The 27,202-nt window shown below is 53.5% G+C and overlaps 1 protein-coding gene across 10 annotated transcripts in view; it reads left to right on the top strand.

Annotated features, from left to right (window-relative positions):
• Positions 1-27,202, top strand: part of ARHGEF11 (Rho guanine nucleotide exchange factor 11) — a 111,955-nt gene that overhangs the window by 81,824 nt on the left and 2,929 nt on the right. For 4 of the 10 annotated variants that reach the window (XM_027095057.1, XM_027095052.1, XM_027095061.1 and 1 more), the window contains 27 exons: positions 903-977; positions 1,183-1,284; positions 2,378-2,476; positions 4,019-4,061; positions 5,174-5,270; positions 5,431-5,553; positions 8,235-8,258; positions 9,362-9,506; positions 9,774-9,873; positions 10,661-10,690; positions 13,677-13,803; positions 16,494-16,673; positions 16,762-16,809; positions 17,032-17,219; positions 17,472-17,618; positions 17,900-17,979; positions 18,084-18,209; positions 18,774-18,891; positions 19,771-19,949; positions 20,523-20,598; positions 20,918-21,085; positions 21,915-22,005; positions 23,130-23,255; positions 23,676-23,737; positions 24,680-24,898; positions 25,241-25,597; positions 26,646-26,774. In XM_027095057.1, the coding sequence (XP_026950858.1) occupies positions 903-977; positions 1,183-1,284; positions 2,378-2,476; positions 4,019-4,061; positions 5,174-5,270; positions 5,431-5,553; positions 8,235-8,258; positions 9,362-9,506; positions 9,774-9,873; positions 10,661-10,690; positions 13,677-13,803; positions 16,494-16,673; positions 16,762-16,809; positions 17,032-17,219; positions 17,472-17,618; positions 17,900-17,979; positions 18,084-18,209; positions 18,774-18,891; positions 19,771-19,949; positions 20,523-20,598; positions 20,918-21,085; positions 21,915-22,005; positions 23,130-23,255; positions 23,676-23,737; positions 24,680-24,898; positions 25,241-25,597; positions 26,646-26,774 (3,259 nt within the window). The remainder of the gene's footprint in view (positions 1-902; positions 978-1,182; positions 1,285-2,377; positions 2,477-4,018; positions 4,062-5,173; positions 5,271-5,430; positions 5,554-8,234; positions 8,259-9,361; positions 9,507-9,773; positions 9,874-10,660; positions 10,691-13,676; positions 13,804-16,493; positions 16,674-16,761; positions 16,810-17,031; positions 17,220-17,471; positions 17,619-17,899; positions 17,980-18,083; positions 18,210-18,773; positions 18,892-19,770; positions 19,950-20,522; positions 20,599-20,917; positions 21,086-21,914; positions 22,006-23,129; positions 23,256-23,675; positions 23,738-24,679; positions 24,899-25,240; positions 25,598-26,645; positions 26,775-27,202) is intronic. The other 6 variants (XM_027095053.1, XM_027095058.1, XM_027095056.1 and 3 more) reach the window with 5 other exon arrangements.

Raw genomic sequence — 27,202 nt, 5'->3', positions numbered from 1 at the left:
GAAAAGCCCCTTGAGGAGGTGGAATAGGAGGCTGTCTTGGGCCTGAGAAAAAGTGGGCATGAGAAGTGCCTCCTCCAGATGGGTTCCAGAGCAATAGTCCTCGATGAGGAATCACTGAAAATGGGGTAGAGTGAATTGAGTGAAAAATATAGTTGGTAGGGAATCTTTGAAAGCTCAAGGAACCTTTAGGAGAAAGGCTTGTCCAATGAAGCGTCTCAAACGTTTATACAGTATGAACTCTCTCATCAGACCTAATCGATGGCATAAGGGGGAAAGAGAGAAAGCCAAGCTGAGAAGCTTGGATTTTAGACTGGAAATGGGGAATCTACCATAGGTTCTTGAGCAGGCAGGGAAGATGATGGAGACGGTGTTGGAGAAGGCAAAGCTCCATTCCCTTTTGCTCAAGGAGGCAGAGATGGACCACAAAGCTCTCCTCCAGCAGGGGTAGAGGGCACACCGTAACTGTAAAGGAGCGCTGTGGAAGACACTAGGTTTGGAGGGCGTGTTTTTGGGGTGGGGGGCGGTCTGTTGAGGAGAACAACAGAGCCCCCGCCCACCAGTCCAGCAGAAGCTCTAGGTTCTTATTTTGTGGGCTGACACTCCCTCCTCAGATCTTTCACAAACAGGAAGAGAGCACTTTCTCTCACTTCCCATCTTCATACGTCATGTGACCAGGCTGCTCTGAGTCTGCCCTGCCCCACCCAGAAGCAGTTGCCTTCTTGCAAGTGGAAATCATTCTTTCTGTTCTCTGAGATTTGGGGGGTGGTAGTGAGATGCCGGTGTTTACCAGCCCCGTGTGGCCTTCCACTTCAGTGCCATGCTGTCACTAACCAAACTCCACTGAGGGGGCTGGATCCCTGTCCTCTGACCTCTCATCTCTACAACTCGACTCTCTCCCCCAGGGTGTAGATCAAAGCCCAAAGCCTTTAATTATTGGCCCAGAGGAAGATTATGACCCGGGTTATTTCAACAACGAGGTAACAGTTTCCTGATTTTCTCCTTTCCTCATTCTCTTTCGTACCTGCTGTTCTGGACTAGAAGCGCTTGGACTGGCACCAGCTGTGAGGGAGCGTACGGGAGGGGCCGCGCTTATCAGCCCTGGCAGGCAGGGAGCATGGGGGCTGAGCTGGGGCAGGCAGTGCTTCTCTGCCCCCCAGCCCTGCCTGTCCTTCTGCCTTCCAGAGCGACATCATATTCCAGGACTTTGAGAAACTTAAGTCACGGCCGGCTCACCTGGGGGTTTTTCTACGGTACATCTTCTCTCAGGCGGACCCCAGTCCACTGGTAAGTCGCAAGTATCTGTCTCGATTGAGTACCTGCTTGTGCTTGGCCTCTGTCCCTGCTCTCTAGATGTCATAAGTCAGATCCATGGGCGTGGTCAGGCATCTCGAGGACAGAGACAAAATAGAAAAGAAGGTGCAACCTAGGTGGAAGGGATTCTTCACTGCTAACTGCATCGATAGCACAGGGAGGAACAGGAGAGCTGGGCCAAGAAAGCTGTCGTTCTGGGTCTGCTTGGAGGAGATGGTCTTTCTAGGTTTTTGGAATGAAGGTGGATACAGACTGACAGTGGGGAGTTGAGAGAGCAGCCCTTTGCAAGTATACAGTGTTACTGCACGAAAGCTTGGCAGAGGGGGAAGGTGGTAAAAGGTCTTCAGTCTGAGGTGATGACAAGGAAGATCGTGACGGGATGGAGGTCGGGGTGCTCTGCGACAGTGCCCAGAGCCAGCAGCCTTACCAGTTTCTGTCGTTCTGCTCAGCTGCTTAGGAAGGGGGATGAAGGAGAGAGGCTGCTGTCATGTTCTCCAGAATAAACTTGTTGCCCGTGGCATGCACTGCGGCTCTTCCTTTCCGGGGCTACCACTGTTAGAAGCCAGAGTCAGCATCCGTTTGCTCAACAGGTGTTCAGTGAACACCTGCGTGTACATCCCAAGCGCTGGTATCTCAGAAGCATTCCTGAATAAAGACGAGGCACAGCACAAAGAGAAATAACACCTGAACCCTTTAAAACAACAGATAAACAAGTACAAGACAAAATGTCAAGTGTGGAGAGCATACAGGGTTGAGAGGAGATTGCGCTGGGGGAATGTGTGTGCGCGCGCCAAGGGGTGGGGATGACTTACCACAGGTTTCTGAAACGTGCTAAGCCAGGGTTTCCCAACCTCAGCACCACTGACCTTTGGAATTCTTTGTTGTGGGGTGCTGGCGTGTGCATGGCAGGATCTTTAGCTGCATCACTGGACTCCACCCAGTAGATGCCAGTAGCACCTCTCCAGATATAAATCAAAAATGCCTCCAGACATTACTAGCTGTCCCCTGGAGGGCAAAAGCACTCCTGGTTGAGAATCGCTGCTCTAATCCATTTTCTCTCTCCCAGCTTTTTTACTTGTGTGCAGAAGTTTATCAGCAAACAAACCCCAAGGATTCCCGAAGCTTGGGGAAAGACATCTGGAATATTTTCCTAGAGAAAAATGCGGTAAGGCAGTCATAGACTGGATTACAATTTTCAATTTTATTATATTGTTTGACCATTCAGAGGCAGAGGAAAAACTAAGCAAAACACTCAGGCCGAATGGAGACAGGTTTTTTTGGTTTTGGGTTTTTTTTTTTAATATTTATTTTATTTTTATGGCTGCATCTGGTCTTAGTCGCGGCACGTGGGATCTTCACTGAGGCATGCGGGATCTTTTGTTGCGACGTGCGGGCTCTTTGTTGCTGTGCGTGGGCTTCTCTCTAGTTGTGGCGGGTGGGTTTTCTCTCTCTAGTTGAGGCGTGCGAGCTCGGTAGTTGTGGCACGCGGGATTAGTTGCCCCAGGCATGTGGGATCTTAGTTCCCCGACCAGGGGTCGAACCCACGTCCCCTGCGTTGGGAGGCGGATTTTTTACCACTGGACTACCAGGGAAGTCCCTGGAGACCGGTTCCTAAAGAGGATTCCTGGATTCTGTTCCTAGCTCCACTCTAAAGACTGATCTCCTCTCTGGACCTCTTTTGCCCACATGTAGCAAGGTAGAGTGCACATTGCCTCTCTCTGAAATGTTTGGAGAAAAAGAACTTGCACCAAGTCCTAATTACTCTCCCCTGGATCAATGCCCTGCTTCCCTTCAACTCTCCTTGCCTTGCCCGTCCCTGGGATGCAGAAACAGAGGCCCAGAGACATCAGATGATAGAAATCAGTGAACCAAGAGGCGAGCCCAGATTTCTGAAGTTCAGCCTGACGTGCTCTTACTGCCCCAAGGCAGGGTTCAGAGGGAGGGGACCCCAGAGTGTCTGGGGTGGATGAGCACGCTGCATCTGGACACAGCTCCCAGGGATGTGTCAAGGATCCCCCCGGCGGCAGCACCTCGGCCTGCAGAGGGCAGTTCCCATCTTCGACTTCCTAATCTGATCAACTAAACTAATTCCAAAATGACTTTATTTATCTGGCAGTAAGCTACTAGGACTAATGAGACTGGGTAATAAACGGCTTTTCCCCAAGCTTTTATTTTTGTCCCCTTCAGTGGGTCTTGAGTAAGGAGGTTAGAGCTGCCCGTTGTTCCCTGTTGGCTGTTACGGAACCGCCGCAATGTCCAGCTGGCAGGTAGCCATAAAGCAAAAGCCAGGCGCTGTGCTCACTGGAAGCCTTGGTAACATGAGGTCATTTTTCCCTTGGGAGTGAAGGAGCGGGGAAGCCCATCAAATCGCCTCATCAAGATTTCTCCCATGCTACTAAATTGGTACCAGTCCACTTTTGGGAACCTCTCCATCCCGTGCCTCTTGATGTCCTTGAAATAAGAGTGGGAAGAGTACAGGTGCCACCCTCGGAGTAGAGTCCCAGCTTGCCTTGCCACCTCAGATTCCACTTCTCAAATCCCGAGCCTAGAATTCAGTTGGAGAGAGGTGAATGGAGGGTAGGGTAGTGTAGGGAAAGGGGGAGAGAAGCTAGTGTTCTGGAGCCCTCCTTGCCTCTGCACAGTATCTCCCACATCCCCCGGGGTGTGTGGATCTCACCACTTCTGCCCCCACCCTTCTGTCTTTTAGCCTCTGAGAGTGAAGGTCCCAGAGATGTTACAGGCTGAAATTGGTAAGTTGGCTCCTAGGACGGTTAGTCTCCTCTTGGTGTCCGCCTTGCTGTGCTGGGCCCTCAGGAAGGGGCGGGGGGTCGGGGGGACATAGTCCCTGCCTTGGGCAGCTGTTCTCAGATAGGGGGAAATAGGGACAGTTCCTCCAGAACTCCTCGCGGTAGCTTATGGACAAGCACAGACAGAACGGACCCTGCCTGGGAGCTTGTCGCGGGGAGACAAGGCTTGGTTAGGAGAGCGGGGTCGTTCCTACCAACCTTCCATGTGACCTCTCTGGGCCTCAGTCGGCTCATCTGTACAAAGAGGAAATTGGATTCCTAAGCCTGGTCAAGCATCAGGATCCCTTGGGGAATTCTTCTTTAAAAATACAGAAACCAGTGCCTCACTTCTCCCCACCTGAGAGTCAGGATCTCTGGAGTATTTTTGTTCTTTTGGTTTCGTTTGCGTGAGTTCCTCAACTCACACAGAGTGAGGAGGCAGGGAACGAGGCAGTTGCTCTGCTCCCGTCTCACTCTCAAGCCACGACTAGAAGAGCTGAGGGAGGTGGTAGAAAGAGGATGTTAGTCTGAGAGGCTAATCATGGGAGCTTTCTAGACGTAATAGTTTGAAGCTGCCTTGGAAAAGAGGCACTTTACAGGCCCAGATGATAGGAAAGCTTATGGGCACAGGCAGAGGGTGAATGTAGGGACAGGAGAGACACCTTCCAGTTTCTGGTGGGGAGTTAGGTTTCCTTGCTTTTTTCAGCCTTGCGAGCTGTCCCTGGGTCAGTGGAAGGAGAATGAGCCTCTCAGAGGTTTGCACATGATGTCAGAGGGCAGCAGCGTCTGGACACATCCAGAGAGGGACTTTAATATTTCCCCACTTAATGGAGTGTAGAACACCCTGAAAATGTTTTTGTCCTTGCCTTGGGACTTGGATGTCAGGATTCCAGTCCTGAATTCAGGAATGACCTGGTAGGTCCAGGCCTCCACTTCCCTTGGTTAACAGGAGGGCAGAAAGCCAGCTTTCCCTCGCGGTACCCCAGGGAGCTAAGAGGCTTGAAGATGCTCAGCAGATATAACCTCCTCCTCCTGACATCCCTCCCCTATCTGTCTCCCCTCGGCTCCCACCGCAGACCTGCGCCTGCGGAATGGTGAGGACGTGCGCGCTGTTCTCTGTGAGGCTCAGGAGGCAGCCATGCCAGAGATCCAGGAGCAGATCCATGACTACAGGTGCCCGGCGCCCCCCCTCCTGCTCTCTCCCCTGCCTCCTCGCCCGTTTTCTTTCCCCTGCGGTGTGTGTGCATCTCTTGTGATGTGTGTATGTGTGCCTCACTCTCTGTCCAGCAATGATGTACGTGTGTTTCTTTCTCTGTGTGTCTCTCTGGCTCAGAACAAAGCGCACTCTGGGGCTGGGAAGCCTGTATGGTGAAAACGACCTGCTGGACCTGGATGGAGACCCTCTCCGCGAGCGCCAGGTGGCAGAGAAGCAGCTGGCTGCCCTAGGAGACATTTTGTGAGTCTCCAATCCACTTCTACCCCCTGAACATGCTGCACATATTGACGTGTTTTGTGGGTCTGTTTCCCAACCTCTCCCCCTCTTCCACTGCTTGCCTGATCCGTCTTCCCCTGAAAGATGGGGAGAGTCCAGCCCTCTTGCTTCATTTCTCAGGCTGGGGCTGCAGGAATTTCAAGGGAGTTGCAGAGCCTGGGGCTCCTGACAGTAATTTGGTGATTATGACAAACCATGGGCTCCAGGAATGCAGGGAGCTTTCTGCTTCCCCTCCCTAGCCTCTTCTTGACGGTTCTCCCTTTTTGCTCTAAGGTCATATCTGATGCTGAGTGTGAGAACCACGCTGTGATTCTCCAGGGAATAAAGTTCCTTCAGGAGGCAGGTGGTTCGTGGGAAATTGGGCTCTTTTTAACTAATCACATCAGAGGACTAGCCTAACTAAACTTATTAAGGAACTTCTGGCACAGCTGCTGTGGTTGCATCTCTCCAGTCTTATTTTCTAAAAGTGTCCCAGGTGCCTGGGATGACTTTGTAGGGACACTTGCAGGCTTAGAGGTAGATTTTTCACCCCAGTACTTCTTTCCGCTCAATAGTTGTGTGACATTTTTTTTTTTTTTTTTTTTTGGCTGCACTGCGAGGCCTGTGGGATCTTAGTTCCCTGACCAGGGATCAAACCTGTGCCCCCTGCAGCGGAAGCGCAGAGTCCTAACCACTGGACTGCCAGGGAAGTCCCGAGTAGTTGTGTGACCTTGATCAAGCTATGTCATCTACCTTGGTCTCATCTAAAATGACAGAGATTGGGCTAGATGATCTCGATAGTCTCTACTAACAGTGATATTTCAATCCAGCAAATTTCTGTGGAGTCCCCACTGACGCTAAGCAGTGTTCTGGCTCCTGGATGCATTAATAAACAAACAGCAGTGCTTGTGGGGCTTATGTTATCGTGGGAAGAGAAAGCAGTATGTAATAAATAAGTAAGTTATATACTATGTTAGAAAATAAGGCTGGGGGTGGCGGGGAATAGAGCAGGCTGAGGGGAGTCAGGAGCACCTGAGCTAGTGGGTTGCAATTTCAAATAGAGCCTCATCCAGAAAGTTACATTTGGTCAACTGAAGAAAGTGAGGGAGTCATCCTTGGAAATATCTTGGGGGAAGAGCATCCCAGGCAGAGGGAACAGCCAGGGCAAAGTAGGAATGTGCTTGACGTATTTGAGGAACCGTAGGAGACCAGTGTGGCCAGAGAAGATTGAGAAGCTCAGTGCTGAATCAGAGAGGTAACAGGAAGAGCAGCCTCGCAGAGCCTCTGGACTGTTTTAAGGTCTTTAGTTTTTTTCTCTCAGTGAATGAGGAGCCACTGGAGCTGTGAGAGACTCAAGGGTGGGTGGAGGGTGGTGGGAGAACAAGGAGGGGTTCGAAACAGGGAGATCAGTTACGGGAACCCACGCAGTAGGGCTCCTACCAGAGAATTGGCGATGGAGGGTGTGAAGAGAGGTCAGCTCCAAGTATATTTTGACAGTAGAACCAACAGGAGGATTTCCTAAAAATTGATGTATAGGATGTGAGAGAAAGGAAAACCAAGGAAGACTCCACAGTTCTTACCTAAACCACTAAAAGGACAAAGGTGCCATCAGTCGAGTTAGGGACAGTCGTGTGAGGGACAGTTTTGTGGTAGAAAACGGGAGCTCAGTCTCGGACGTGTCAAAATCTGAGATCTTTAGACATCAAACTGGAGATTTGACTAGACAACTGCATAGATGAATCTGGCATTTGACCAGAGATCCGGGGTGAGATGAGACCAGATGAGGTCCCACAGGGAGGGTATATTCTCTGAAAACAACCCTCTGACCCTCAGCCAAACCCGGAATCTTTCTGGGCCTTAGTTTCCCTAACAGTCAGATGGCACTAATCACCCCGACCGTGCCAGGGATGGCGGCAAAACCTGACCGAGCCTATTCTGAGGTCATAGGCACCACAGAGTTCTGTGGGGTTATAATGGACAGCACAGGCACCCTGCTTATAAAGGCTTCTATTTAAAAGAAGGAAGCGCTAGCCTCATTAAATGGAGATATGAGACCTATTATTTTGAGTAATAAATTATACGTGTAAATATTATACGTGTAAATAGTGTAAATAGCTTAGAATAGTGCCTGGCCCGTAGTGAGCATGCAGTATTAGTTGCTGTTACCATTAACCTCTTTTAAATAGGTTCCTCTGAATCAGGTCTCAAGGTATTATCTCTGCGCCCTCATCTTCTTTCCTCTTGCCTCAGTGTCAGCCCAACCCTTCTAGTTTAGTTCTAGGTGGACACAAAGAGGAGCCTTAAAAAAAAAAAAAAAAAAAAAGAGGAGCCTTTTCCTCCGTGGTAGCTTCAGAGGCTGAAACAGATACCAAGCGAGAAGCTGTATTTGCCTCATTCCCCTTCCTTTTAGCTGGCTAAGGACACCATCATCACCATCACTCTGTGCTAATTGAGCCCCTCGGAGGAATGAGAACCCTCACCTCCTGAGCCCCAGGCTGGCTCCAGAGCTGAGACCAGGAGTCTGAGTCTGACCTTTTATCATCCTCCTCCCTTTCCTCACCCGCTCCCTTCCTCTAGGAAAGAACTTACCCTCCTCCCAGTCTTGCACAGGCGGACGAGCCTCTGCCTTTGCAGTCTGAGTCATCTGTTCTTTTCTTTTGTTCCAGGTCCAAATACGAGGAAGACAGGAGGTGAGTGAGTCTGTGCGGTTGAATCAAGGTGGGAAGGAGTGGGGTTGAGCTACTGGGCATTGCATCTCTGCCAATCACAGGCGAGTCCCTAGCTCCAGAGGATCACCGTCTGTCCAAGTGTAGTTTCCAGATGTCTGTGTAACCACAAGGAGGTCACGAGGCCCAGGCCCTGGTACTCGGGGATCACTGCCTGGGACGTGGGTCTGCTCCTCAGTGTGAAGACACCAAGCTGCCAGCACTTCCCTTCCTGGCCTCCTCTTCTCCACCCACATTAGCCCTGTGCCTTTCTCGTAAACCACCGAAAGAAGGAGCAGTGATAGAATCAGCCTGTGTTAGCAGCACCTGCAGAGGGGAGCTAGGGTACAACACATTTCCTCTGCTGACACATTTTTTTTCCTTGAAGCCTATATACATGTCCCCTTGTTTCTCAGTAGCCAGTGTTAAAATGAGGGTGCATTCCTTGAGCATACACGCACTCAATAAGGGAGAGAAGATGGGGTTAGAAGTCTGTTTCAGAGAAGACGAAAGCCAGGGCCAAAACATTTGCTTCATTGAATCCACAAAGTGGATAATCTGTCTACCGAATTGAGAGGCAAATACAGTTTGAAACACAGAGCTCTGGACAGTTTCATCTGTGGCAGTTGGAAGCTACTTGACAGATCATTTCCATCTCTTTTTCTCCTTGTACTTGGGGTGGGTGGTGGCAAAGGCAGCTTACCTGGACTTGCAGGGGCCGGTTGGCGTTTCTCCGCATCCCTTTGCCACCCCACCCCTGTGTATACGCTTGAGGACATTAGCTGTGGGCCTCAACCGTCGCCCATGGCTTATTAGTTGCTTATATTTTGGGGAACTGACGCGTCCTTCCACTGACCACTGTCCCCTCGTTAGGGAGCGTTCTGCGTAGGAGAAGAATACGATTTCTTCTGGGAGTCATGCCAGCCAAGACTTTTCTCCGGCTTCTGCCTGCTGTCCCATCTGAGTATTCTGGGCCTCCTGCTGAATGCCCTGGCCCTTCGCCACCCCACTGGGTGGTGGTGAGGAGCTTGTGTAAAGCAGTCCCTGCTGGCGCTTTCCGATTCTCCGCCCCCATTCCTCTTTTACAGTGCCCCCATGGACTTCGCCCTCAATACCTACATGAGCCATGCGGGCATCCGTCCTCGAGAAGCACGACCTTCCAACACGGCTGAAAAGGCCCAGTCCGCTCCTGACAAGGACAAGTGGCTACCCTTCTTCCCGAAGACCAAGAAGGTGACAGAGCTCCCCTAGAAAGAATCATCTCTTGGCACGGTTCCTGCGCTGAGGCAGACCGGGAGAGTCATTGAGAATCCCCAAACTAGAGCAGCCCTCTCCCTCCCTGCAGTCCCAGACCAGAAGCAGATGTGCGAGATCAGATACAAGCATGAGTCTGCTTTCCCGCTGCTTGTTTAGGGCTAGTCATAGAGGCAGTAGCACGGTGACCAGTGGCCCGGTCTGGGTACTGGGACCTTCTCCAAACCCTATTGTCTCTTATCTCAGCAGAGCAGCAATTCCAAGAAAGAAAAGGATGCCTTGGAGGACAAGAAGCGAAACCCCATCCTCAAGTACATCGGGAAGCCCAAAAGCTCTTCCCAGAGCAGTGAGTATTTGGGGAGCAAAGCCTTGGACAGGGACCTCGGCCCCTTCACAGGCCAGCATGTTGGCAGAGGGCCTTCCTGTGCTTCAGGCAGCCAAAGGCCCAAACAAACTCTGAGGTCGCAGCTTCCTCTCGGTGCTATTGCATTCTCCCCTTGCCACACCCAGTGACGGCCCCTGAGGTAGAGGGAACTGCTTCAGAGCCAAGGAGGCCAAGCCAGTCCCTGGGTCTAGGAACTCAGAGACAGTTGTAGACACTGAACAGCCATGCAGAGGAGTATTTCCCCCTTGGCAAGATTGCCCTGTTGACAGTCAGTGCCTCCTTCACCTTCGTCCATGGACTTGTCTGTCCTCCTGAGGGCCTGTGTGTTGGGAGCAATTATGGGCCCTTGATCGAGGGTTTCAATTAAGCAGAACTAGGTGGAAAGGGAGCAGGTTTGGGACCCAGAGGCTCCCCTCATGCCATCAGTAATCCAGACCTCCATGGATCCTGTCACCGATCTCCCCCCAATTGTGTGTCATCTGTCTGGACATTGCTGCTGGCCCTCCCAGTCATTATCTTAAGGCCCCAGTGTTAGTCTTGGGGATCTGGGAAGGGCCACGGCATGGGCCTCCTGCCTTTCCCGAAACTGCTGCCTTGGGGGAAGGGGAGAGGAGGGGACTCTACTAGATCAGCCCTGATTTTTGCCACTACCTTTCATTTTCCAGCTTGATGTAATTTTTATTTTGACTCTTGAAACATTAATTTGACTTTTCATGGTTTACTTTTGTTTTTGTTTGTTTTCTTTTAGCATTTCATATTCCCTTGTCCCCTGTGGAAGGTAAAAGGACCATTTTCTTTGGGTTTTTCTTTGCATTAGCATTGAGTTTCCATTTCCCAAGTCCTGTCTGCCCTTCTTCCCCTCTCCTTCACCGCCTCCTGCCCTGGCTCTCTTTCCTCCCTCCCTTTCCTCACTCCATTACTCTTGTATGTTCCTCCATGCTGCTAAAGCTCCCCATGACACAGACGCCTGCCCAGGGGTGCCTGCCCAGGGGCTCCTGCGCTCACGCTGGGCGCAGGACTCTGCCTACCTAAGGCAGGGTGGGAGGGGCCGGGGCACTGCCCCCCGGCACCGTGCAGCTCCTCCTGGCAGTGCTGGCAGAGGCCAGCTTCTAGGCCCTCCAAGACTGGCCCACGGCCTGCGGCCTTTCTCATTCTGTCAGCTCTCCATGGCTGTGGCTCCAGAAGTCCAGGGCTCTGTGTAAATGAGGGAAACCCTCGCATGTTGAAATGTCCTGTACAAGTTCCTCAGGTTTTTGTTTTCAACTGAAATAATAGAATCCTCAGTTTTGAGTGTTGTGTGGGGTTGTTTTTAGTACCTAATGGGTCTTCAGCAGTTTTGCCTTGGGGTATTTTCATTTCTATCATCTCCTTTGTTTAAGTCCTTCACTGTAGCACCTTCATCTCCTGACTCTTAACCTTTGCCAGCACAGCGTCACTGCAACAGTTAAAGAGAATGACCCTAACGTATGTATGTTAGAGGCCTAATATCTTCTAGAATCTATGTATCAAAAATAAATACATATATAACAGACATTAACCCAGAGGAGCTTAGAACCCAGAACTGGGCAGGTTCATTTCCCATCAGTGAGGTCCATATGCATACAATTAAAGTGATTAATATTTTCTAGGTTCTGCAGTAAATCAAGGGGAGAGATAGCAGTGAGGGGCAATCAGGAAATCTGTTGCCAGAATTCACTTTATATAAAGTGACAATTAATGATTTTCAAAATAATTTTTAAAGTTAAATTCCTAGACTTGTTATGCTATTTTAAACAATATAAGTAAAGAAATATTAGGGGGGGGGGAAAGTCTATAAAACAATGGAAAAACTAAAAGAATGGCCTTGAAACCCAGGCCCTTAGTTTTTAACACATACTTCCTCCCATCCACCCTGCCCGAGGCAGGCATGAGGCAAGCAGCAGGCCTGAGACGAGCAGCCCTGCCCAAGCCGCTTGCTTTGTGTCAGCCTGAGAGGCAACAGGAACACCCAGGGTAGGGCTGCTGATCCCCAGAGAGGATAAGCATGCTGGGTATTCACCATCTCTTTGAGTCATATCTTTCTATTGTCATTTCATGGTTTGATTGGATGTTCTCAAGTTCCCAGGACATCAGACAAGTCTGTATGCGTATCTAAAGACCAAACACCCACCAAAGCTAGAAAGCCTCAGCACTGAGAACCTTGCTGTTTAGGGTCATCCGCTAGTGCCCCTGTTTATTAGTGAAGGCATCTGATTGTTAGTGACATATAATTCACTTTTGTTTAGTTTCATTGTTATTCAGAGAATGGAGGAAGGGAGAGCAAAGGTTACTGATGAAAACTTTGCCCTTTTCAAAAACGCGTTCCTTTCTACGTGTCTTTTTCCCCTGTTACTCTGGGTTATTCAGTTATACCAAATCTCAGGGCCACACCTGTTCCTTGTCACAGCTAGGGTGTAACTATATCCCAAGAACTGGGCCTTTTCCAAGTGGCCCATGGGAGAGGGAACAATGGGCTCTGCCCGGAGGCCTTCTATTATAGGACGTTCCCAGGCTCCCACGTCATCACCCAGCCAGGGATGCTCCGGGCTGCTGCAGTTGCCCCAGGGCCCAGATGCACAGTCTGGGACAGGCAGATCTGACTCAAATCTCCAAAATGGGAGTGATGGTAACAGGCCCTACTCCTAACATATATACACAGCCACCTATTTTGCAGTTTTAGAAAAACATTACCTGCCTAAAGGATATGAAATCGTGACCTTTGAAGAGACCAGCTAAATGTTTTTCTGTTTCCTCTGGCTTGGAAATTTTCTTACGGATCTCAAGTTTAGATACACAGGGAGATTTATACGTTTGTATATGCCGATGTCAGAATCCCTGGTTAGTGTGGTTAGGACCAGGGCCTGGCGCCCGGGGCTGTTTGTCTTGCCTTCCCCATCCCATTATCCTTCCTATTGGTCCGGGCAGAGCAGCATCTTTAGCCCAACTCCTGTTCCAACATCCTGGACCTGGAGCTGAGCTAATCGACTGTGAAGATAGGAGCCACTGAGCCCCTGGGCCTGAGGTCTCTTCTCCAGGGTCTCCACATGGCATCAGCTATGCCTTTTTTACTCTTTTACCTGCCTTCTCTACTTTGAACAAGAACAGCTCTCTTTTGTCTTAGCTTTGAAAAGCATCTAGAATTTGAATGCCGGAGAGTGACATCTCTCCTCTGTTCCTCCTAAGACCCCCCTCACTGGTAATGGAGGGTCTGATTCTTTAATGATGGAGAGGAAGAGGTGGGGGTGAGGGCAGAAAGAACAGGAAGAACAGAAAAACCAGAAATAGTGAACTCTAAAAGTAGTATAAATTTGAGAAGTGCTTGGTAAAGTTGGCAACCTGGCCAAATTATACCAAGGTTGATGTGTTTTTGGTCTTCCTGGCTCACTTTTTTTTTTTAACACATATATGGCTCTTGGGAATAACCTAGTAACGATTCTCAAGCATGAGAACCACTGTAATAAAGAATGTGAGGGCCAAAAGAAATACCCATAGCAAATGCACTTTCAAACCCTCTCATTTTGCATCCCAGGAAAGAGTAGCCCCCAGAAAGGGGGAGGGACTGCCCGTGCCACGCCACACAGTAGAAGAGCCAGGGCTCACATCATGTCTCCTGACCCTCAGCCCCATGCTGTTCTCATCCGTGCTTGCTCATCGCTGTCTTCTGGGCTAGAGGGGAGCGAGGGCCCCAAGAAGTCACTCCTGAACAGAAAGCAGAGTATCTTTCATTATCTTTCTTCCGCTTCCAGTCAAACCAGGCAACGTGAGGAACATCATTCAGCACTTTGAGAACAACCAGCAGTACGATGCCCCGGAGCCTGGGATGCAGCGACTCTCGACAGGAAGCTTTCCCGAGGACCTGCTGGAGAGCGACAGGTAGCAGTGGCTGGCTGGGGCCTGCTGGCTGCCCAGGGAGGGGAGCATGGGCAGGGTTCAGGGCTAAGGTTCAATGCCAGCTACTTTACCCGCCACTAGACTGTAAGGCTCCCTCTATAGAGCTCTCTCCCTCTCCCCCAACCTTCCCGCCTATGTGTTGGTGATCAGGCCAGCGGGAGAGAGAGCAGGGCCTCTGACCTTCCAGTCCAAGAACCATATGCCTTTAAAATTTCCTTTGGATTCACCCCCTGGCCACGCAGTAGCCTCCACCCCAAGAATGAACTAGATTATGTTATAAAGCAGCTAGTCAGGAAACCCTAAATGACAAGGCTAGAGAAGAGTACAGAGTGGGGCGAAGGGAAATCCTGGCAATAAGGAAGTCAGGCTAAAGACAGTCTGGGGCATCCGTGAAGAAGAGAGTTAGAGATGAGGTTCTGCTGGCTAGTTTAAAGGCAGACGGTGTAACTTGGGCCTCAGATGTACATCTCAGCGAAGAAGTAGAAAGGTCATTGATGCAAAACAAACTGCAAACTGCTCTTCTTTCAAGAAGCAAAAGGGGAATGGAGGCTGTGACATTGCTCACATTCTCCACCTCTGGCCGGATTCTAAGAAGAGCCCTTCTCTGGTGGTGAAATGTACTCTTAGACTTGCTCTTGACTGTGGCACGACAGCCATCAGGTCACGTCTAAAATTCTGTAGCCAGCACTTCAAGTGAGAACTGCCTGTAGTCAGAAATACCCCTGCAAATTCCTTAAGGCACACTTGAGGTACGGTAAATGTGGTCTTGTGTATACAAAACTAGTTCCTGTGTACACTGCTGAGCTGGACTAAAGGCAGACCCAGAGGCAAGTCAGCATGCAGCAGCCTGACTAGTCAAACCATTTTACCCCTGAAATAACTAATTATCAAACTGTAAGTCAAACATTCCTGCTTGTATGCAGGGTTACTCCTTTTTGTTTATACTAAGCCTTTATAAGCTTAATACTCATTAAAAGATTTTGCCATAGTGAGAATTAACCAAGATTTAGGCAAGATAAAGGTTAGATGTGTACTGGGGTCAGAGGTTGAGTTCTACTATTACTGAGTAAATTAAACATACAAATTATATGATTGCTGGGGTAGGTGTGATCTCACAGATGTATCAAATGTACAATTATAAGATATACTATCAACATTTTGAGGCAATATTTGAGACCATTTGTAAACGTATTCTTCAAGTTGTTAGGTAAAATTGCCCTGAGACATTCATTGGGATTCTGAATCTACTCTCAGCAGAAGCCTTTGAATTTGATGACAATCTTTGAATTTCACTGACAATCTTAGAAGAAATGGCATCGGCAGCATGGTGGGTCAGAGGTTGTCGTAGAAACTAAACAGGTGTAAGAAGCCCCCCATTCTAGACAGCAGTGGTCTAGGAATTTTTGGCCAGAGGTGGGTTGTATGCCTCACTTCTTGGTGGGATCATTACTCACTTCTGGGTACTTGAAAGAAGCCCCAGGAACCTCATTGCATGAGGTTTGTTGTGGTGCTAAAGTGACCCATTGTGGGGCACTGGTGAAGGTGTTTTGAGTTAGTCTGTGTTGGAAGTGTTCTGTCAGACGTCAGGGGGTGAGTTCAGTAGGGCATCAGCCGGCAGTGTGGTTTCTAACCCTGCAGACGAACCCCCAGGACCTGGGCGGGGGAGCGGCGTTGGGACCCTCTGGCAGTTCAGAGAGACTTGATGAATGGAGACCAAGGCATTTGGCTCCTTCTCCGCAGCAACCTGCTGTGCTGTTAAGAGCTCTCCAGACTCTCCAGGCCTTCTGTTGTCCTAGAGGCAGAGCAGGATGTAGATTAGTAATAATGTCAGCAAAGAACTAGCCCAGCAGGACCATGGGGGGAGGCACCATCCTGGGGCAGCCAGGGGTCAGAGATGCCAGCTGTCACAGGGCTGATGCACTGCAGGACTCAGAAAAGAGCAACACCCAGTCGTCAGCATCTCATCAAGCCCCACAGATACTCAGTGGCCAAGCACGGTAGGCCAGGGAGCAGGTTCCTGCCCGTCAGTAAACAGGCCCCTGTAAGCACCCTCCCAAGCTGGTCTGCTCCCAAGAGGGGACTGGAAGCCTAGGAAGGATGCTGTCAGGATAAGAACAGAAGAAATCCACATCACAACTGGAGGGGTGGGAATCCAACAGCAGAGAGAATTTTCTGACAGGCAGTGTGGAGAATACTAGAGTGTGTGAAGAGGGTGCTTCTACTTCCCTCTTAAAAGATCTTGTGAAAGGAGACATCCGCCTCAAGCAGAGCCCAAGGTGGGAGCCGACCTGTCCCAAAGCAGAGGGCCAGATGAGCTGGCCCCGAGAGGGCCAGGGGCGGGGAAGGTGGGACCTTGCTGTCCCTGATGAGGGACTCTGGTGTCCACAGCTTTCCTGACGGGGACTTGGGGTCTTTGGCATCCGGACACCCCACAAGTCTGATTCTGTTAGTCCCAGATTTCACCTTCCTGTTGGGTTCCCTTCCTGACCAGTCGCAAGGAAGTTGAGAGGCGCTCTCCATCCAGCTGGGCTGGGGAAAGGAAGGATTTTGTAGAGTTGGGACCCTTTGGGTCTGGTGTTTGGGGTGGAAGCGCTGAGGCACCCCTGAGATGGGGCAGCAGGTCAAAGCTGGCCAGATATAAGACCCCAAGGTCTTTTGCCCTCTCCATCCAGTTCTCGCTCAGAGATTCGCCTGGGCCGCTCTGAGAGCCTGAAGGGCCGGGAGGAGATGAAGCGGTCCCGGAAGGCAGAGAACGTGCCCCGTTCTCGCAGCGACGTGGACATGGACGCGGCCGCAGAGGCCGCCCGCCTCCACCAGTCAGCCTCGTCCTCTGCCTCCAGCCTCTCCACCAGGTGGGCGGGGCTCAGGGGCTCAGCCCGCTGATATCTTGGGGGCCGGGTAGGAGCAGAGGGTTGCTGAGAGTTGACATTCTCTCCACAGGTCTCTTGAGAACCCAACCCCTCCCTTCACCCCCAAAATGGGCCGCAGGTGAGTGATGGGTGCCGTAGCGCCTCTGTTAGGTGTCCGTGTCCCAGCCGTGCTCAGCTGCCCCTGCTCCGCTTCCAGGGGCCAGCTGGTGGTGCAGCTCCTCTTCGTGGCCCACTGGCTTCCCATGGGCCCTGGGCAAGCAGGGTGGGCAGGAGGCGGAGGGACAAACCCCGTGTTTGAGTTTTTGCTCCGTGTGACGCTGAGCTGCCTGTTTTCCCCCAGGAGCATTGAGTCCCCCAGCTTGGGGTTTTGCACAGATGCCCTCCTCCCCAACCTCCTAGAAGATGATCTGGGCCAACTGTCTGACCTGGAGCCAGAGCCCGACGCCCAAAACTGGCAGCATACAGTGGGCAAGGATGTGGTGGCTGGGCTAAGCCAGAGGGAGATTGACCGGCAGGAGGTCATCAACGGTGAGACTCAAGCGGGAACAGGTGCAGGGCGCCTCAGGCGCAGATGGTGGTAGAGAAAATAGTGGGGGGCCTGGGGGCGAGAGCGGCTGCATTGTGGTCCCTGTAAGGGCCACCTCAGCTCTGGCCCCTGGGGAGAGAGAAGTTGACGCACCATCTGAAACCAGCACCAAAGGTGGTTTGGAGGTCACGAGATCCTTGCTGACGGGCTTTCCCTCTGTCTTTCTGCCCCTTCTTGTCACTGCCCCCGCTCAGAGCTGTTTGTGACAGAGGCTTCCCATCTGCGCACACTCCGGGTGCTGGACCTGATCTTCTACCAGCGGATGAAGAAGGAGGGCCTGCTGCCCCGGGAGGAGCTGGCACGGCTCTTCCCCAACCTGCCCGAGCTCATCGAGATCCACAGTGAGGAGCCCACCCCGCCTGCCCCCTTCCCTGGCCAGCCTTCAGGTTTCTGCCCCAGCTCTGCCCGCATGCCAGGACCCCCCGAGCAGATAGCCCCCAACAGTCCTCTTTGGTGAGAGAACCTGACATGCAGCCTGAACATCGGCATTCCAGCCCCCCACAAGTGAAATGACTTGAGACCCTACCCCACGGCCCTGCCGTCAGATCCCTCTTCTCTCGTCATGAAGGGCCTGGCCATGCGGCTCAACCCCAGGCACTTCTGTCTTTTCTCCTTGCCCCAGATTCCTGGTGTGAAGCCATGAGGAAACTCCGGGAGGAGGGCCCCATCATCAAAGAAGTCAGTGACCTCATGCTGGCTCGGGTACGGCTGCCCAGGCCTGGAGGAGGTGGCAGAGGAGGTGGGGGGGAGCTGTCCCAGGCAGGGATGTGAGGCCGGGGCCGTGTGGTGTCCCTTCTGCCTCGCAGTTCGATGGCCCCGCCCGGGAGGAGCTCCAGCAGGTGGCCGCGCAGTTCTGCTCCTATCAGTCCATCGCCCTGGAACTGATCAAGACCAGGCAGCGCAAGGAGAGCCGGTTCCAGCTCTTCATGCAGGTACGCTCGGCGTCGCCTCATCGCCACTGAAAGCAGCCAGTTCAGTCATAGCTCACCCAGTAAGGCGGAGGGGGACAGTTAACCGGGTTCACCATCTCCTGGACTGCCCTCCTGGCCCCCAGCTCCAGGCGCTTGGCCTCTTCTCTCTACAGGGGAGGGTAAACGGCAACTTGCTGCTCCATCCACGCCCTCCCCAACGCCCCCTCTTCAGAAACACTGACACATACTCGCTCTCAAGACGGAGACACTGGACTGGCCATCAGAAGGCCCCGCTCACCTACCAGTGCCTGTATTTACTTAGATGGATCTCAGTTTCCTTGTCTATAAAGTGGGAATAATACCTGCTTTATGTGGCTTATTTGACCACATCCCCTTCTTGGGCTACTGTCTTCCTGCCTCCACCAACCTTTCCCTAAATATTTAAGCACGAAGCTGCCACCTCTGTTTCTGAGCGATCCTCTGGGATTAGGACCTATTCGGCGTTCGCACAGTCCTCCGTGTCCTGAGCTCACAGCCAGCTCGTAATCCAGGCTGTCGTCTTCCTCTGTTCCTCCTTGTGTCTAGGAGGCTGAGAGCCACCCTCAGTGCCGGCGGCTGCAGCTTAGAGACCTCATCATCTCTGAGATGCAGCGGCTCACCAAGTACCCACTGCTGCTGGAGAACATCATCAAGCACACGGAGGGTAGGGCTCCCAGAAGGCTGGCATTGGGAGGCAGCAGCCCGCAGCTCGGACCCTGGTTCTAGCGCTGACTTGCTTTGTGTCCTTAGCAAGTCGCTTGACCTCTCTGGTCTTCAGGGTCTTCGTCCTTGTGTTGTTGTGGTCACTCTCGAAGGTAACGATGGTCAATGTGCTTGGGCAAAACTCAGGTGCTGAGCAGCAGGAGGAGGTAAGGGCTGCCTCTGGCCTGTGTGGGGCGTCTGTGCAGATCACAGGGAAGCATCTGAGGGACACAGGTTAGCGCACAGAGGGCACCTTGGCTCCTCTGAGGATCGTGGTCCCACGCCAGAGGCTGTGGCCGAATTTTAGCCCTGTTGATCCCCCTGCTGGACGTCTCTGTGAGATGCACAAAAGATACAGCCATGTGTGCTTACTCCACGGGAGTAGGGGACCGTGCTGAACAGGGGGGTCTAACCCCAGGTTGTCACTGTCCCTGGGATCCTGAGCAGCTTTCACCACCTCAAGTGTGGGATGCTGGCGTCAGTGTGTAGAAGTGGGAAGAGCCACAACCTGATTTGAACAGGTGTTCCTAGAGGGAGACACACACCATCACTGTCATCACCCACAGTCCCTGTCCCCGTTCCTGTCCTCCACACCCGTAGAGTGGCTGTGGCGGGAATTCCCAAGAGCTATCGGTGTCTTCAGAGCCTTGGTCTGAAACACAAGGACCCTCAGTATAAGTTGTCCTTACGATTGAGGTCCAAGTTAGGCAAGGGTGGCATATCTACACCCATCCCTGCTGGTTGGCGACTGGCCAGCGGCTGTTGGTAGCCAGGCACTCTCAGGCTCTGACAGACTTCTCGGGCAGGAGCCCTCACCACCTCCTCTCTGCCCCGTGGGTAGGTGGCACCTCTGAGCACGAGAAACTCTGCCGGGCCCGGGATCAGTGCCGGGAAATTCTCAAGTACGTGAATGAAGCAGTGAAGCAGACAGAGAACCAGCACCGTCTAGAGGGCTACCAGAAACGTCTGGATACCACCTCCCTGGAGAGGGCCAGCAACCCCCTGGCAGCGGAGTTCAAGGTAGGAGGCTGAGGCTGCAGCGTCGTCAGCCCCACATGGCGCACGTACCTCTTGGGCACCCTTAGGAGCAGAGCTCCGGTCAGGACCTGGAGAAGGTGGAGGGGAGGAGACCTGGGCCTGTCTGTGATAGGATGGCGCGATGGGGGCCCTGGAATACACACAGCCCCGGTTACCATTGTCACCCCATCCCGAGACAGACAAGGGCAGACAGCCCTACCATAAAGGCCAGATGTTCGAACTCAGTCTGGGAGAGCAGGGGATGGGAATAAACTCAAGGTAAAGGTGAAGGTCATTCGGGAGAACATAAAGCTGAGGGAAAGGGCAGGTGAAGCAGAGTGATCCTAGGAGAGTACACAGCACGTAGTAGCGGGTAGAGAGACCCCTGCCAGAACCATCGGCATATCCCCCAGCACAGCACGTGGCACGTGACTCTGTAGTCGCCTTTTTACTTGTCTGCATCCCCCACAGGAGTGTGAGGGCGAGGACTGCTCTTGTTCACCACTGGTGCCCAGCACCTTAGCACAATGTCTAGGTTTTCAGATACTTGTTGAATATATGGTGTCTTCGTAACAGAGTCTGGATCTTACAACCAGAAAGATGATCCATGAGGGGCCCCTGACCTGGAGGATCAGCAAAGATAAGACCTTGGGTAAGTGCCAGGGGACTGGGGCCAAGAGGGAACCTAGGGCACTGCCCCTGGGCTCTTCCCTCTCTGGACTATAAGCCCTGTACCCGGTGCTCTAAAGGGATGGTAAGGAGGCAGCTTGAAACACGACTGGGGACGAGAGCTCAGGGCTCCTTAAGCACAGCATGGGGAGGAAGGACCAAAAACAAAGCAGTCAGAGGTCACCAGACTCCAGGGCTTCCTAGATCCTGGAGATGCCTGTCCAAGAGCCTCTGGTACCCCACATGTTAATGGGGGATGAGTGGGCCACAGAGAACTCCTCACAAGCACCGCACCCCTCCAGACCTCCACGTGCTGCTGCTGGAGGACCTCCTCGTGCTGCTGCAGAAACAGGATGAGAAGCTGCTGCTGAAGTGTCACAGCAAGACAGCCGTGGGCTCCTCGGACAGCAAGCAGACCTTCAGCCCGGTGCTCAAGCTCAATGCCGTGCTCGTCCGCTCCGTGGCCACAGGTACCCGTGAGGAGACAGTCCCAGCCGGCCCACACCCCGGGGCCGTGAGCCCTGTTACTCGGGTCCAGCGAGCACTGGGTGATGCGGGGCCGATCTGGGGCTGTACAGAACTTATCAGCCCACCTGTGTTCCTTTCCTCCCAGCCCTGACTCACTGAAGCAGGAGGATGTGGTCCAACGTGGGGTAGGGTGATGGGTAGGAGGGAGACCAAGATGAGGGAGGACAGCGTGGTTCCTGTCCTCTGAGGCAGGATGGGATGTGGGCACTGAGGATGAGGTAGCAGAATTGGGCAGAGAAGATCAGGACAAGCCTTCCTGCTGCAAAAGTGACGGGCAGAGCTCCCTTGCAGAAGACGGACGCGCCCACCGTCCAGAGCCTGGTCCAGTGCTCAGAGCATTTCAGTGAGAAGCAGAGTGTGTACAAGAAGGGCTCTGGAGCAAGAGCCAGGCAGCCAGATTCTCTGGGCTCATCGCTTCCTTCATCTGTAACACGGGGGGTGAGGTCTGTCTCTTGGAGGGGGGTGTAAGGGGAGGACGGGTGTGATGCAGTTTTATAAACCCTAAGCACCGTACACCCCTCAGCCTTCGCTGTTCGGAAAGCGAGAGGTAATGGGGGTGGCTGTGAAGATGGCATTAGGGGACCCAGAATTGCCTCTGTCCTCTGTACGCGAGCCCCAAGTGCTTCTGAGGACCCAGGTCCGCCTGGCGCTGCACTCTTAGCTGGCCGCGGGTGAGGACTCCAAGTCCGCACTCTGCCGCCTCGGCTCAGGCTGCAGTCGTGCCTCTGCCGCCGCCAACGCAGACCCTTCTGCCTTCTCTCTCTCACACAGATAAACGGGCCTTCTTCATTATCTGTACCTCCGAGCTGGGCCCACCCCAGATCTACGAGCTGGTGGCATTGACGTCATCAGACAAGAACACGTGAGGATTGCCTGATTGCGGGGGGGGGGGGTCCCATGTAACCGCCGTCCCCTTGGGACCAGGGTGGTGTATGAGGATGTGAACAGGGAGGCCAGGGCTGCGCCCCAGAGCATTCACGGGACGGGGCCTTGAGGGGAAGTGGGAGATAAGACAGGAGTAGAGAGGTTTACCGTGTCACCTCCCCTGACCCCATGAGCAGGCCTGCCCTAGGGAGGAGGAGTCCCCAGCAGTCTTCCAGCCTTTCTGAGGCTGCTTTCCTTTCTCTGGCCCCCCTTCTTTCCCCTGGGGTTTTTCTTCCCTTCCCCCATCAAGCGTTGCAAATGCCCACATTCTTCAAAGGCCTTTGCCTCCGGGACCCTCATCCCCACCCAGGGCATTCAGTCACCCGTATTCCCAACAGTGGCCAGCCAGAGGCAGCGTGGCACGGTGGGAGGAGATAGGTTGAGTCAGGCAGTTTCTCAGACTCCGGGTTTTCATCTGCAAAATGTGGATAATGCTACCTCTTGAGAGTTATTTTGAGAGAAAGAAGGGAGATAGAGGGACTTCCCTGGTGGCGCGGTGGTTAAGAATCCGCCTGCCAATGCAGGGGACACAGGTTCAAGCCCTGGTCCGGGAAGATCCCACATGCCGCAGAGCAACTAAGCCCGCGAGCCACAGCTACGGAGCCTGCACTCTAGGGCCCGCGAGCCACAACTACTAAGCCCGCGTGCCTAGAGCCCGTGCTCCGCAACAAGAAAAGCCGCCACAATGAGAAGCCCGCGCACCGCAACGAAGAGTAGCCCCCGCTCGCCGCAACCAGAGAAAACCCATGCACAGCAACGAAGACCCAACGCAGCCAAAACTTAATTAATTAATTAAAAAAAGAGAGAGATAGATATAGAATGCTTAGCACAACGAGTAACAGAGAGTTGGTGTTCAGTAATTGGTAGGTGCGAGTAATGTAACCCAATGTGAGCAGCCAGTCAGATCTGCAAGGAAGGGGACCCCGCTGGGCAGAGGGGGTCCTCACAGCAGGGCCTGGCGAAGGGCTTCGCAGCTCTGACGCAGGGGGTCGGTAAGGGGAGAGGCCGTGTGCCTCGGTCCTGTTCTCACCACCAGTCCTCTCTGTTCCTGCTGAACAACAGATGGATGGAGCTCTTAGAAGAGGCCGTGCGGAACGCCACCAGGCACCCTGGAGCCGCCCCAAAGCCCGTCCACCCGCCGCCCTCAGGCCCCCAGGAGCCAGCCCGCCAGAGCCCCACACCCAGCAGGTGCTTAGCCCTCCAGGCCCCCTCACCATCCCCACTCCAGGCCACTCGTTTGCTGCTTCTAAGCCCTTCACCCCTGGGGATGGGCAGGTGGCGGAAGGTACCCTCACATCTCTGCCTTCCGTCGCCGTCTGCTCTCCCCCTGCAGCCCCCCACTCGGCTGTAGTAGAGACTGTGCCTGAAGTGGGGTGGGGGGTATAAAATCGTGACCAGGAGAAGCTTGGCCGACACCCACCCTCCCCTCCGGGTTGCCAGCCAGATGGCAGGTGCCGGAGTCTAAACCCCTCCCTCCTTGGGCCCTGCTCCTTCATTGCCCATCCCAACTCAGGAGGCCCGAGTGGAATTTCACCTCCTCCTGGCTGGCAGAGAGCCAGACTTCCCAGCAGGCGATCCTCTCTCACCCTGGGCTGTTTCTTCCCTCAGGGAAGGACTGGATGACTCCGAGGTGTTCCGTAGTGAGCCAGAGCCTGAGACAGTACCTGGAGGTAAGTCCCCTGAGCTGTCTTTTTGGGAGCCCAACCCATTCCATTTTCTGTAGGCACAGTAGGGAGGTGGTCAGGTGTGCCTGTGGGGGTGATGGGAGAGGGCTGTCGGGGCCAGAGGTGTGAGGTTTTGATAAGGGTAGAGAAGAAACAGTGAGGAAGAAAGAGTCTGGAAGAGGAAAGAGAACAGGCTGAAGCGAATGTGGGCCAGCTCACTTGAACAGAGCTCTCAACCTGGGCTCTCTGGGTGCCAGGTATCGAGCAGGGGAGGAAGAGAGGGGCGGTCAGGTCCGGGGGTGCCTAACGGAGAGCAGAATGCACTCACATCTGCAGACACAGGAGTCTTGTGGGGGCAGGGATAGGGAGCCCAAAGGGCTGAAGGTACAGTCGCCGGGATGGGATTGGCAGGGGCAGGAGGGTCTCAGACAGAATTCTCGTTGAGTTTTTATGTGAAATAACTTAGGGTCTCATGTTTAGAGAGAAATCTCCCCGGTGGGCTCCCTGGCTGGGTCCCTTTTCTGTTTCCTTCTGCTTAGAATGCTTCTAACTCCCGCACGCCCTTCAAGTCTTTGTGCAGGTGTCAGCTTTGCACCAATATACCTTCTCTGACCACTCGGTTTAATACCAGCGTTCCTGACCTCCCACACCCTGCGCCATGTTTTCTTCTTTCCTGTAGCACTTCTCTAATTTATGTAGACAGTTTACTTATTTTATTTTTCTTTATGTCCGTCCACTGGAATTTAAGTTCCGTAGGGCGGGGATCTCTGTTTTATTTACGGATGTATGCCAAGAGCCTGGGACAGTGCCTGGCCATAGTAGGTGCTCAGTAAACATTGTGGAATCAGGCAGTGTTCCCAGCCCCTTGAACCCAAAGCTGGGCCTGGGATCAACCCATACGTGCCTTCCCTCTTTCCTTGTCTTACACTGTCCTCCCATCCAAAACAGGCACTGGGCCCCAGCAGAGGGTCAAAGGGAAGCACCCGGTCCTGCTAGAGGGCCGCAAGCAGGAGGGCAGCATAGAAGAAGAGGAGCTGGGTACCCTGCCTCACCCTTCTGCCTCCCTGGATGGAGAGAACAGGGGCAGCAGGACAAGGGACCCCATCCTCCTGCCCCTCCCAGGCCCTCTGTTCATGGAAGGACTCGCCGATGCAGCCCTGGAGGACGGTGAGTGCCTCGTGGCCCCAACCGTCAGCCCCCCGGTGCCCCAGTAGCATGGCCATTGTGAACACCATGGCAGACACCCCACTCTCTTACCTGCTCAAAGGCTCTCCCTGTTGTGTTTGAGGAGAGATGGATGCAGAGAGACAATTGTCATTCCTGTCCCCCCACCCACCCACCCAGCTGGTTGGCCAGAGTCCCACAGCTCCACCCTGTGACTGGAGAAGTTTCACCAAGATTGCTGTGGGAGAGGGGAGCAGTGGCCCTCCTGCCACCTCTGCACCCTCCCCCGACTGGCGAGGTGTGTAGTCCTGTTTCCAGGAAGCCATCGCCCTGTTTCCCCTCCAGTGGAGAACCTGCGGCACCTGATCCTGTGGAGCCTGCTGCCAGGTCGCCCCATGGACCCACAGACTTCTGGGGAGCCCGAGGACGACCTGACACCTACACCTTCCGTCATCAGCATCACTTCTCACCCCTGGGACCCAGGCTCCCCAGGGCGAGCTCCCACTGGGGGTGAAGGGGACAGTGCCCCGCTCTCAGGGCCAGAGCGGGGCCAGCAGGAGGACACGGCTCTCTGTTCTCTGGAACACCTGCCCCCAAGGACCAGGAATTCTGGGATCTGGGAATCTCCTGAGCTGGACAGGAATCCAGAGGAAGAAGCTTCGAGCACAGAGGCAACAGGAAGTTACAAAGTTGTGAGAAAAGGTAAAAGACATCGGGGTGTCCACTGGGGAGACACACGCCCAATTCTGCTAGGGTAGCGCTGAGTCTTCCAGATGGCTACTTCCTTCCCCGCCTCTGTCCTGCAAACCATGTGTGCAGAGGCTCGTCCAGATCCTGGGGGAAGGAGACATGTTGCTATCACGCAAAGGCTTTGGGGTCGGACAGCTTAGGTGCAGAGTCCTAGCTCCGTCGCTTAGTACCCGTGTGACCTTAGGCAAAAATCTGAATCACCTCTGGACTCCATTCTACAATATAAGGGTATTACGACTGCTTGGCACAAATCAACTGTCAGTAAAAGTTTCTGCTAGCGTTTGTCACTGCTTTTCCAGTTCTGAGGAAAAGTGGGGCTCTTCTCCGGAGCTTCGTTCCCAGGTGACTCCAGATAGCAGCGAAGGAATTGGCGTGTAGGATGGAGGTGGCAGCGGGACTAGAGGTGGAGCCAAGACTAGGGGCTGAGGACAAGGCTGGGGAGACGCATGGGGAGTGTGGGGCTGTGTTGAATGAGCGGGGACGTAGGGAGGGCGCCCGGCTTGTGGAATGCCGTGGGCTGTAAGATAGGAAAAGCCAAGACTGGCTGGGATGGGGACCCAGGGCAGCTTTGTCTGGCCAGAGCTCGGGGGAGGGAGGGAAGAGTAAGCTGAAGAGAGGGCAGCCTGGTCTGAGGAGTGCCGCAGGAAAGATGAACCGAAGCACGGGATGCTTTCGAGGGGTTGAGGTGGGGGGGGGGGGTCCATGTTAGTGCTAGGGGGTCTCCTTTCCTCCCCTAGTGCCCAGCTCTGCCTCCTTTTCCAGGAGCATTTTTCTTTCCATCTGCCCAAGGTGTGTGCTCTCTCCTGGGTTTCTGGGACCTGGCCTCCCTGCTCTCTCCTCTGGTGAATTGTTGGAGCGGCTGTCTTCAGCTCCCTGGGGTATAATCATGTGTGATCTTGCGTTCACTTTGTTCTTCCCTTTTTCTCCACCCCCGCTCCCTCCCCCCTTCCTTCTCCCTCTCCTTCCTGTTCTCTCGCCCTTCCCTCTCCTTCTCTCTCAGTCTCTACTGTCCCTGGTGGTGGTGTCGGTGCAGCTGAGGTGGCAGGCAGCAAAGTTGTCCCTGCACTACCAGCAAGTGGCCAGTCAGAGCCTGAGCCACCCGAAGTGGAAGGCGGAGCAAAGGCTACGGGTAATGAACTTCTCCTTGGAGCCAGAGACAGGCCAGGGCTAGAATGCAGGCCCACGGGGGCAGAACTGGGCTTCAGGTGTTAGACCCTTGCCTGCAGTCACGTGGCCACACACCTCCGTCCATACTCCCTGAACTGTCTGGAATGGGTGAGGAGTAGGACGTGGGCCTGAAGACGGAAGAATGGACCCTGTGCCAGCCCCTCGCCGAGAGCGGCTCAAAGCAGTAGGGTTAAGCAGCTCTGCTTAGTCACGAAAGGGGGCGGGGAAGCCTGGCCCAGCGCCCAGGGCCCAGTGTCCTTAGCCCGACATTCTGAGCCACCTCTCCCCGACACTAGCCACCATCCAGTGTCACTGTGGAAAAGGGCTTACGTGGCCTTGCAGGCTCCTGGGCACTTACCTATGCTTATTGCCCTGTCAGTCAGCCTTACG

The sequence above is a fragment of the Aethalodelphis obliquidens genome, unplaced genomic scaffold (genome assembly GCF_003676395.1).
Source record: "Aethalodelphis obliquidens isolate GAN/ISIS:26980383/991018 unplaced genomic scaffold, ASM367639v1 scaffold90, whole genome shotgun sequence".
Taxonomy (NCBI): Eukaryota; Metazoa; Chordata; class Mammalia; order Artiodactyla; family Delphinidae; genus Aethalodelphis; species Aethalodelphis obliquidens.
This window is presented reverse-complemented; position numbering and strand designations above follow the sequence as displayed.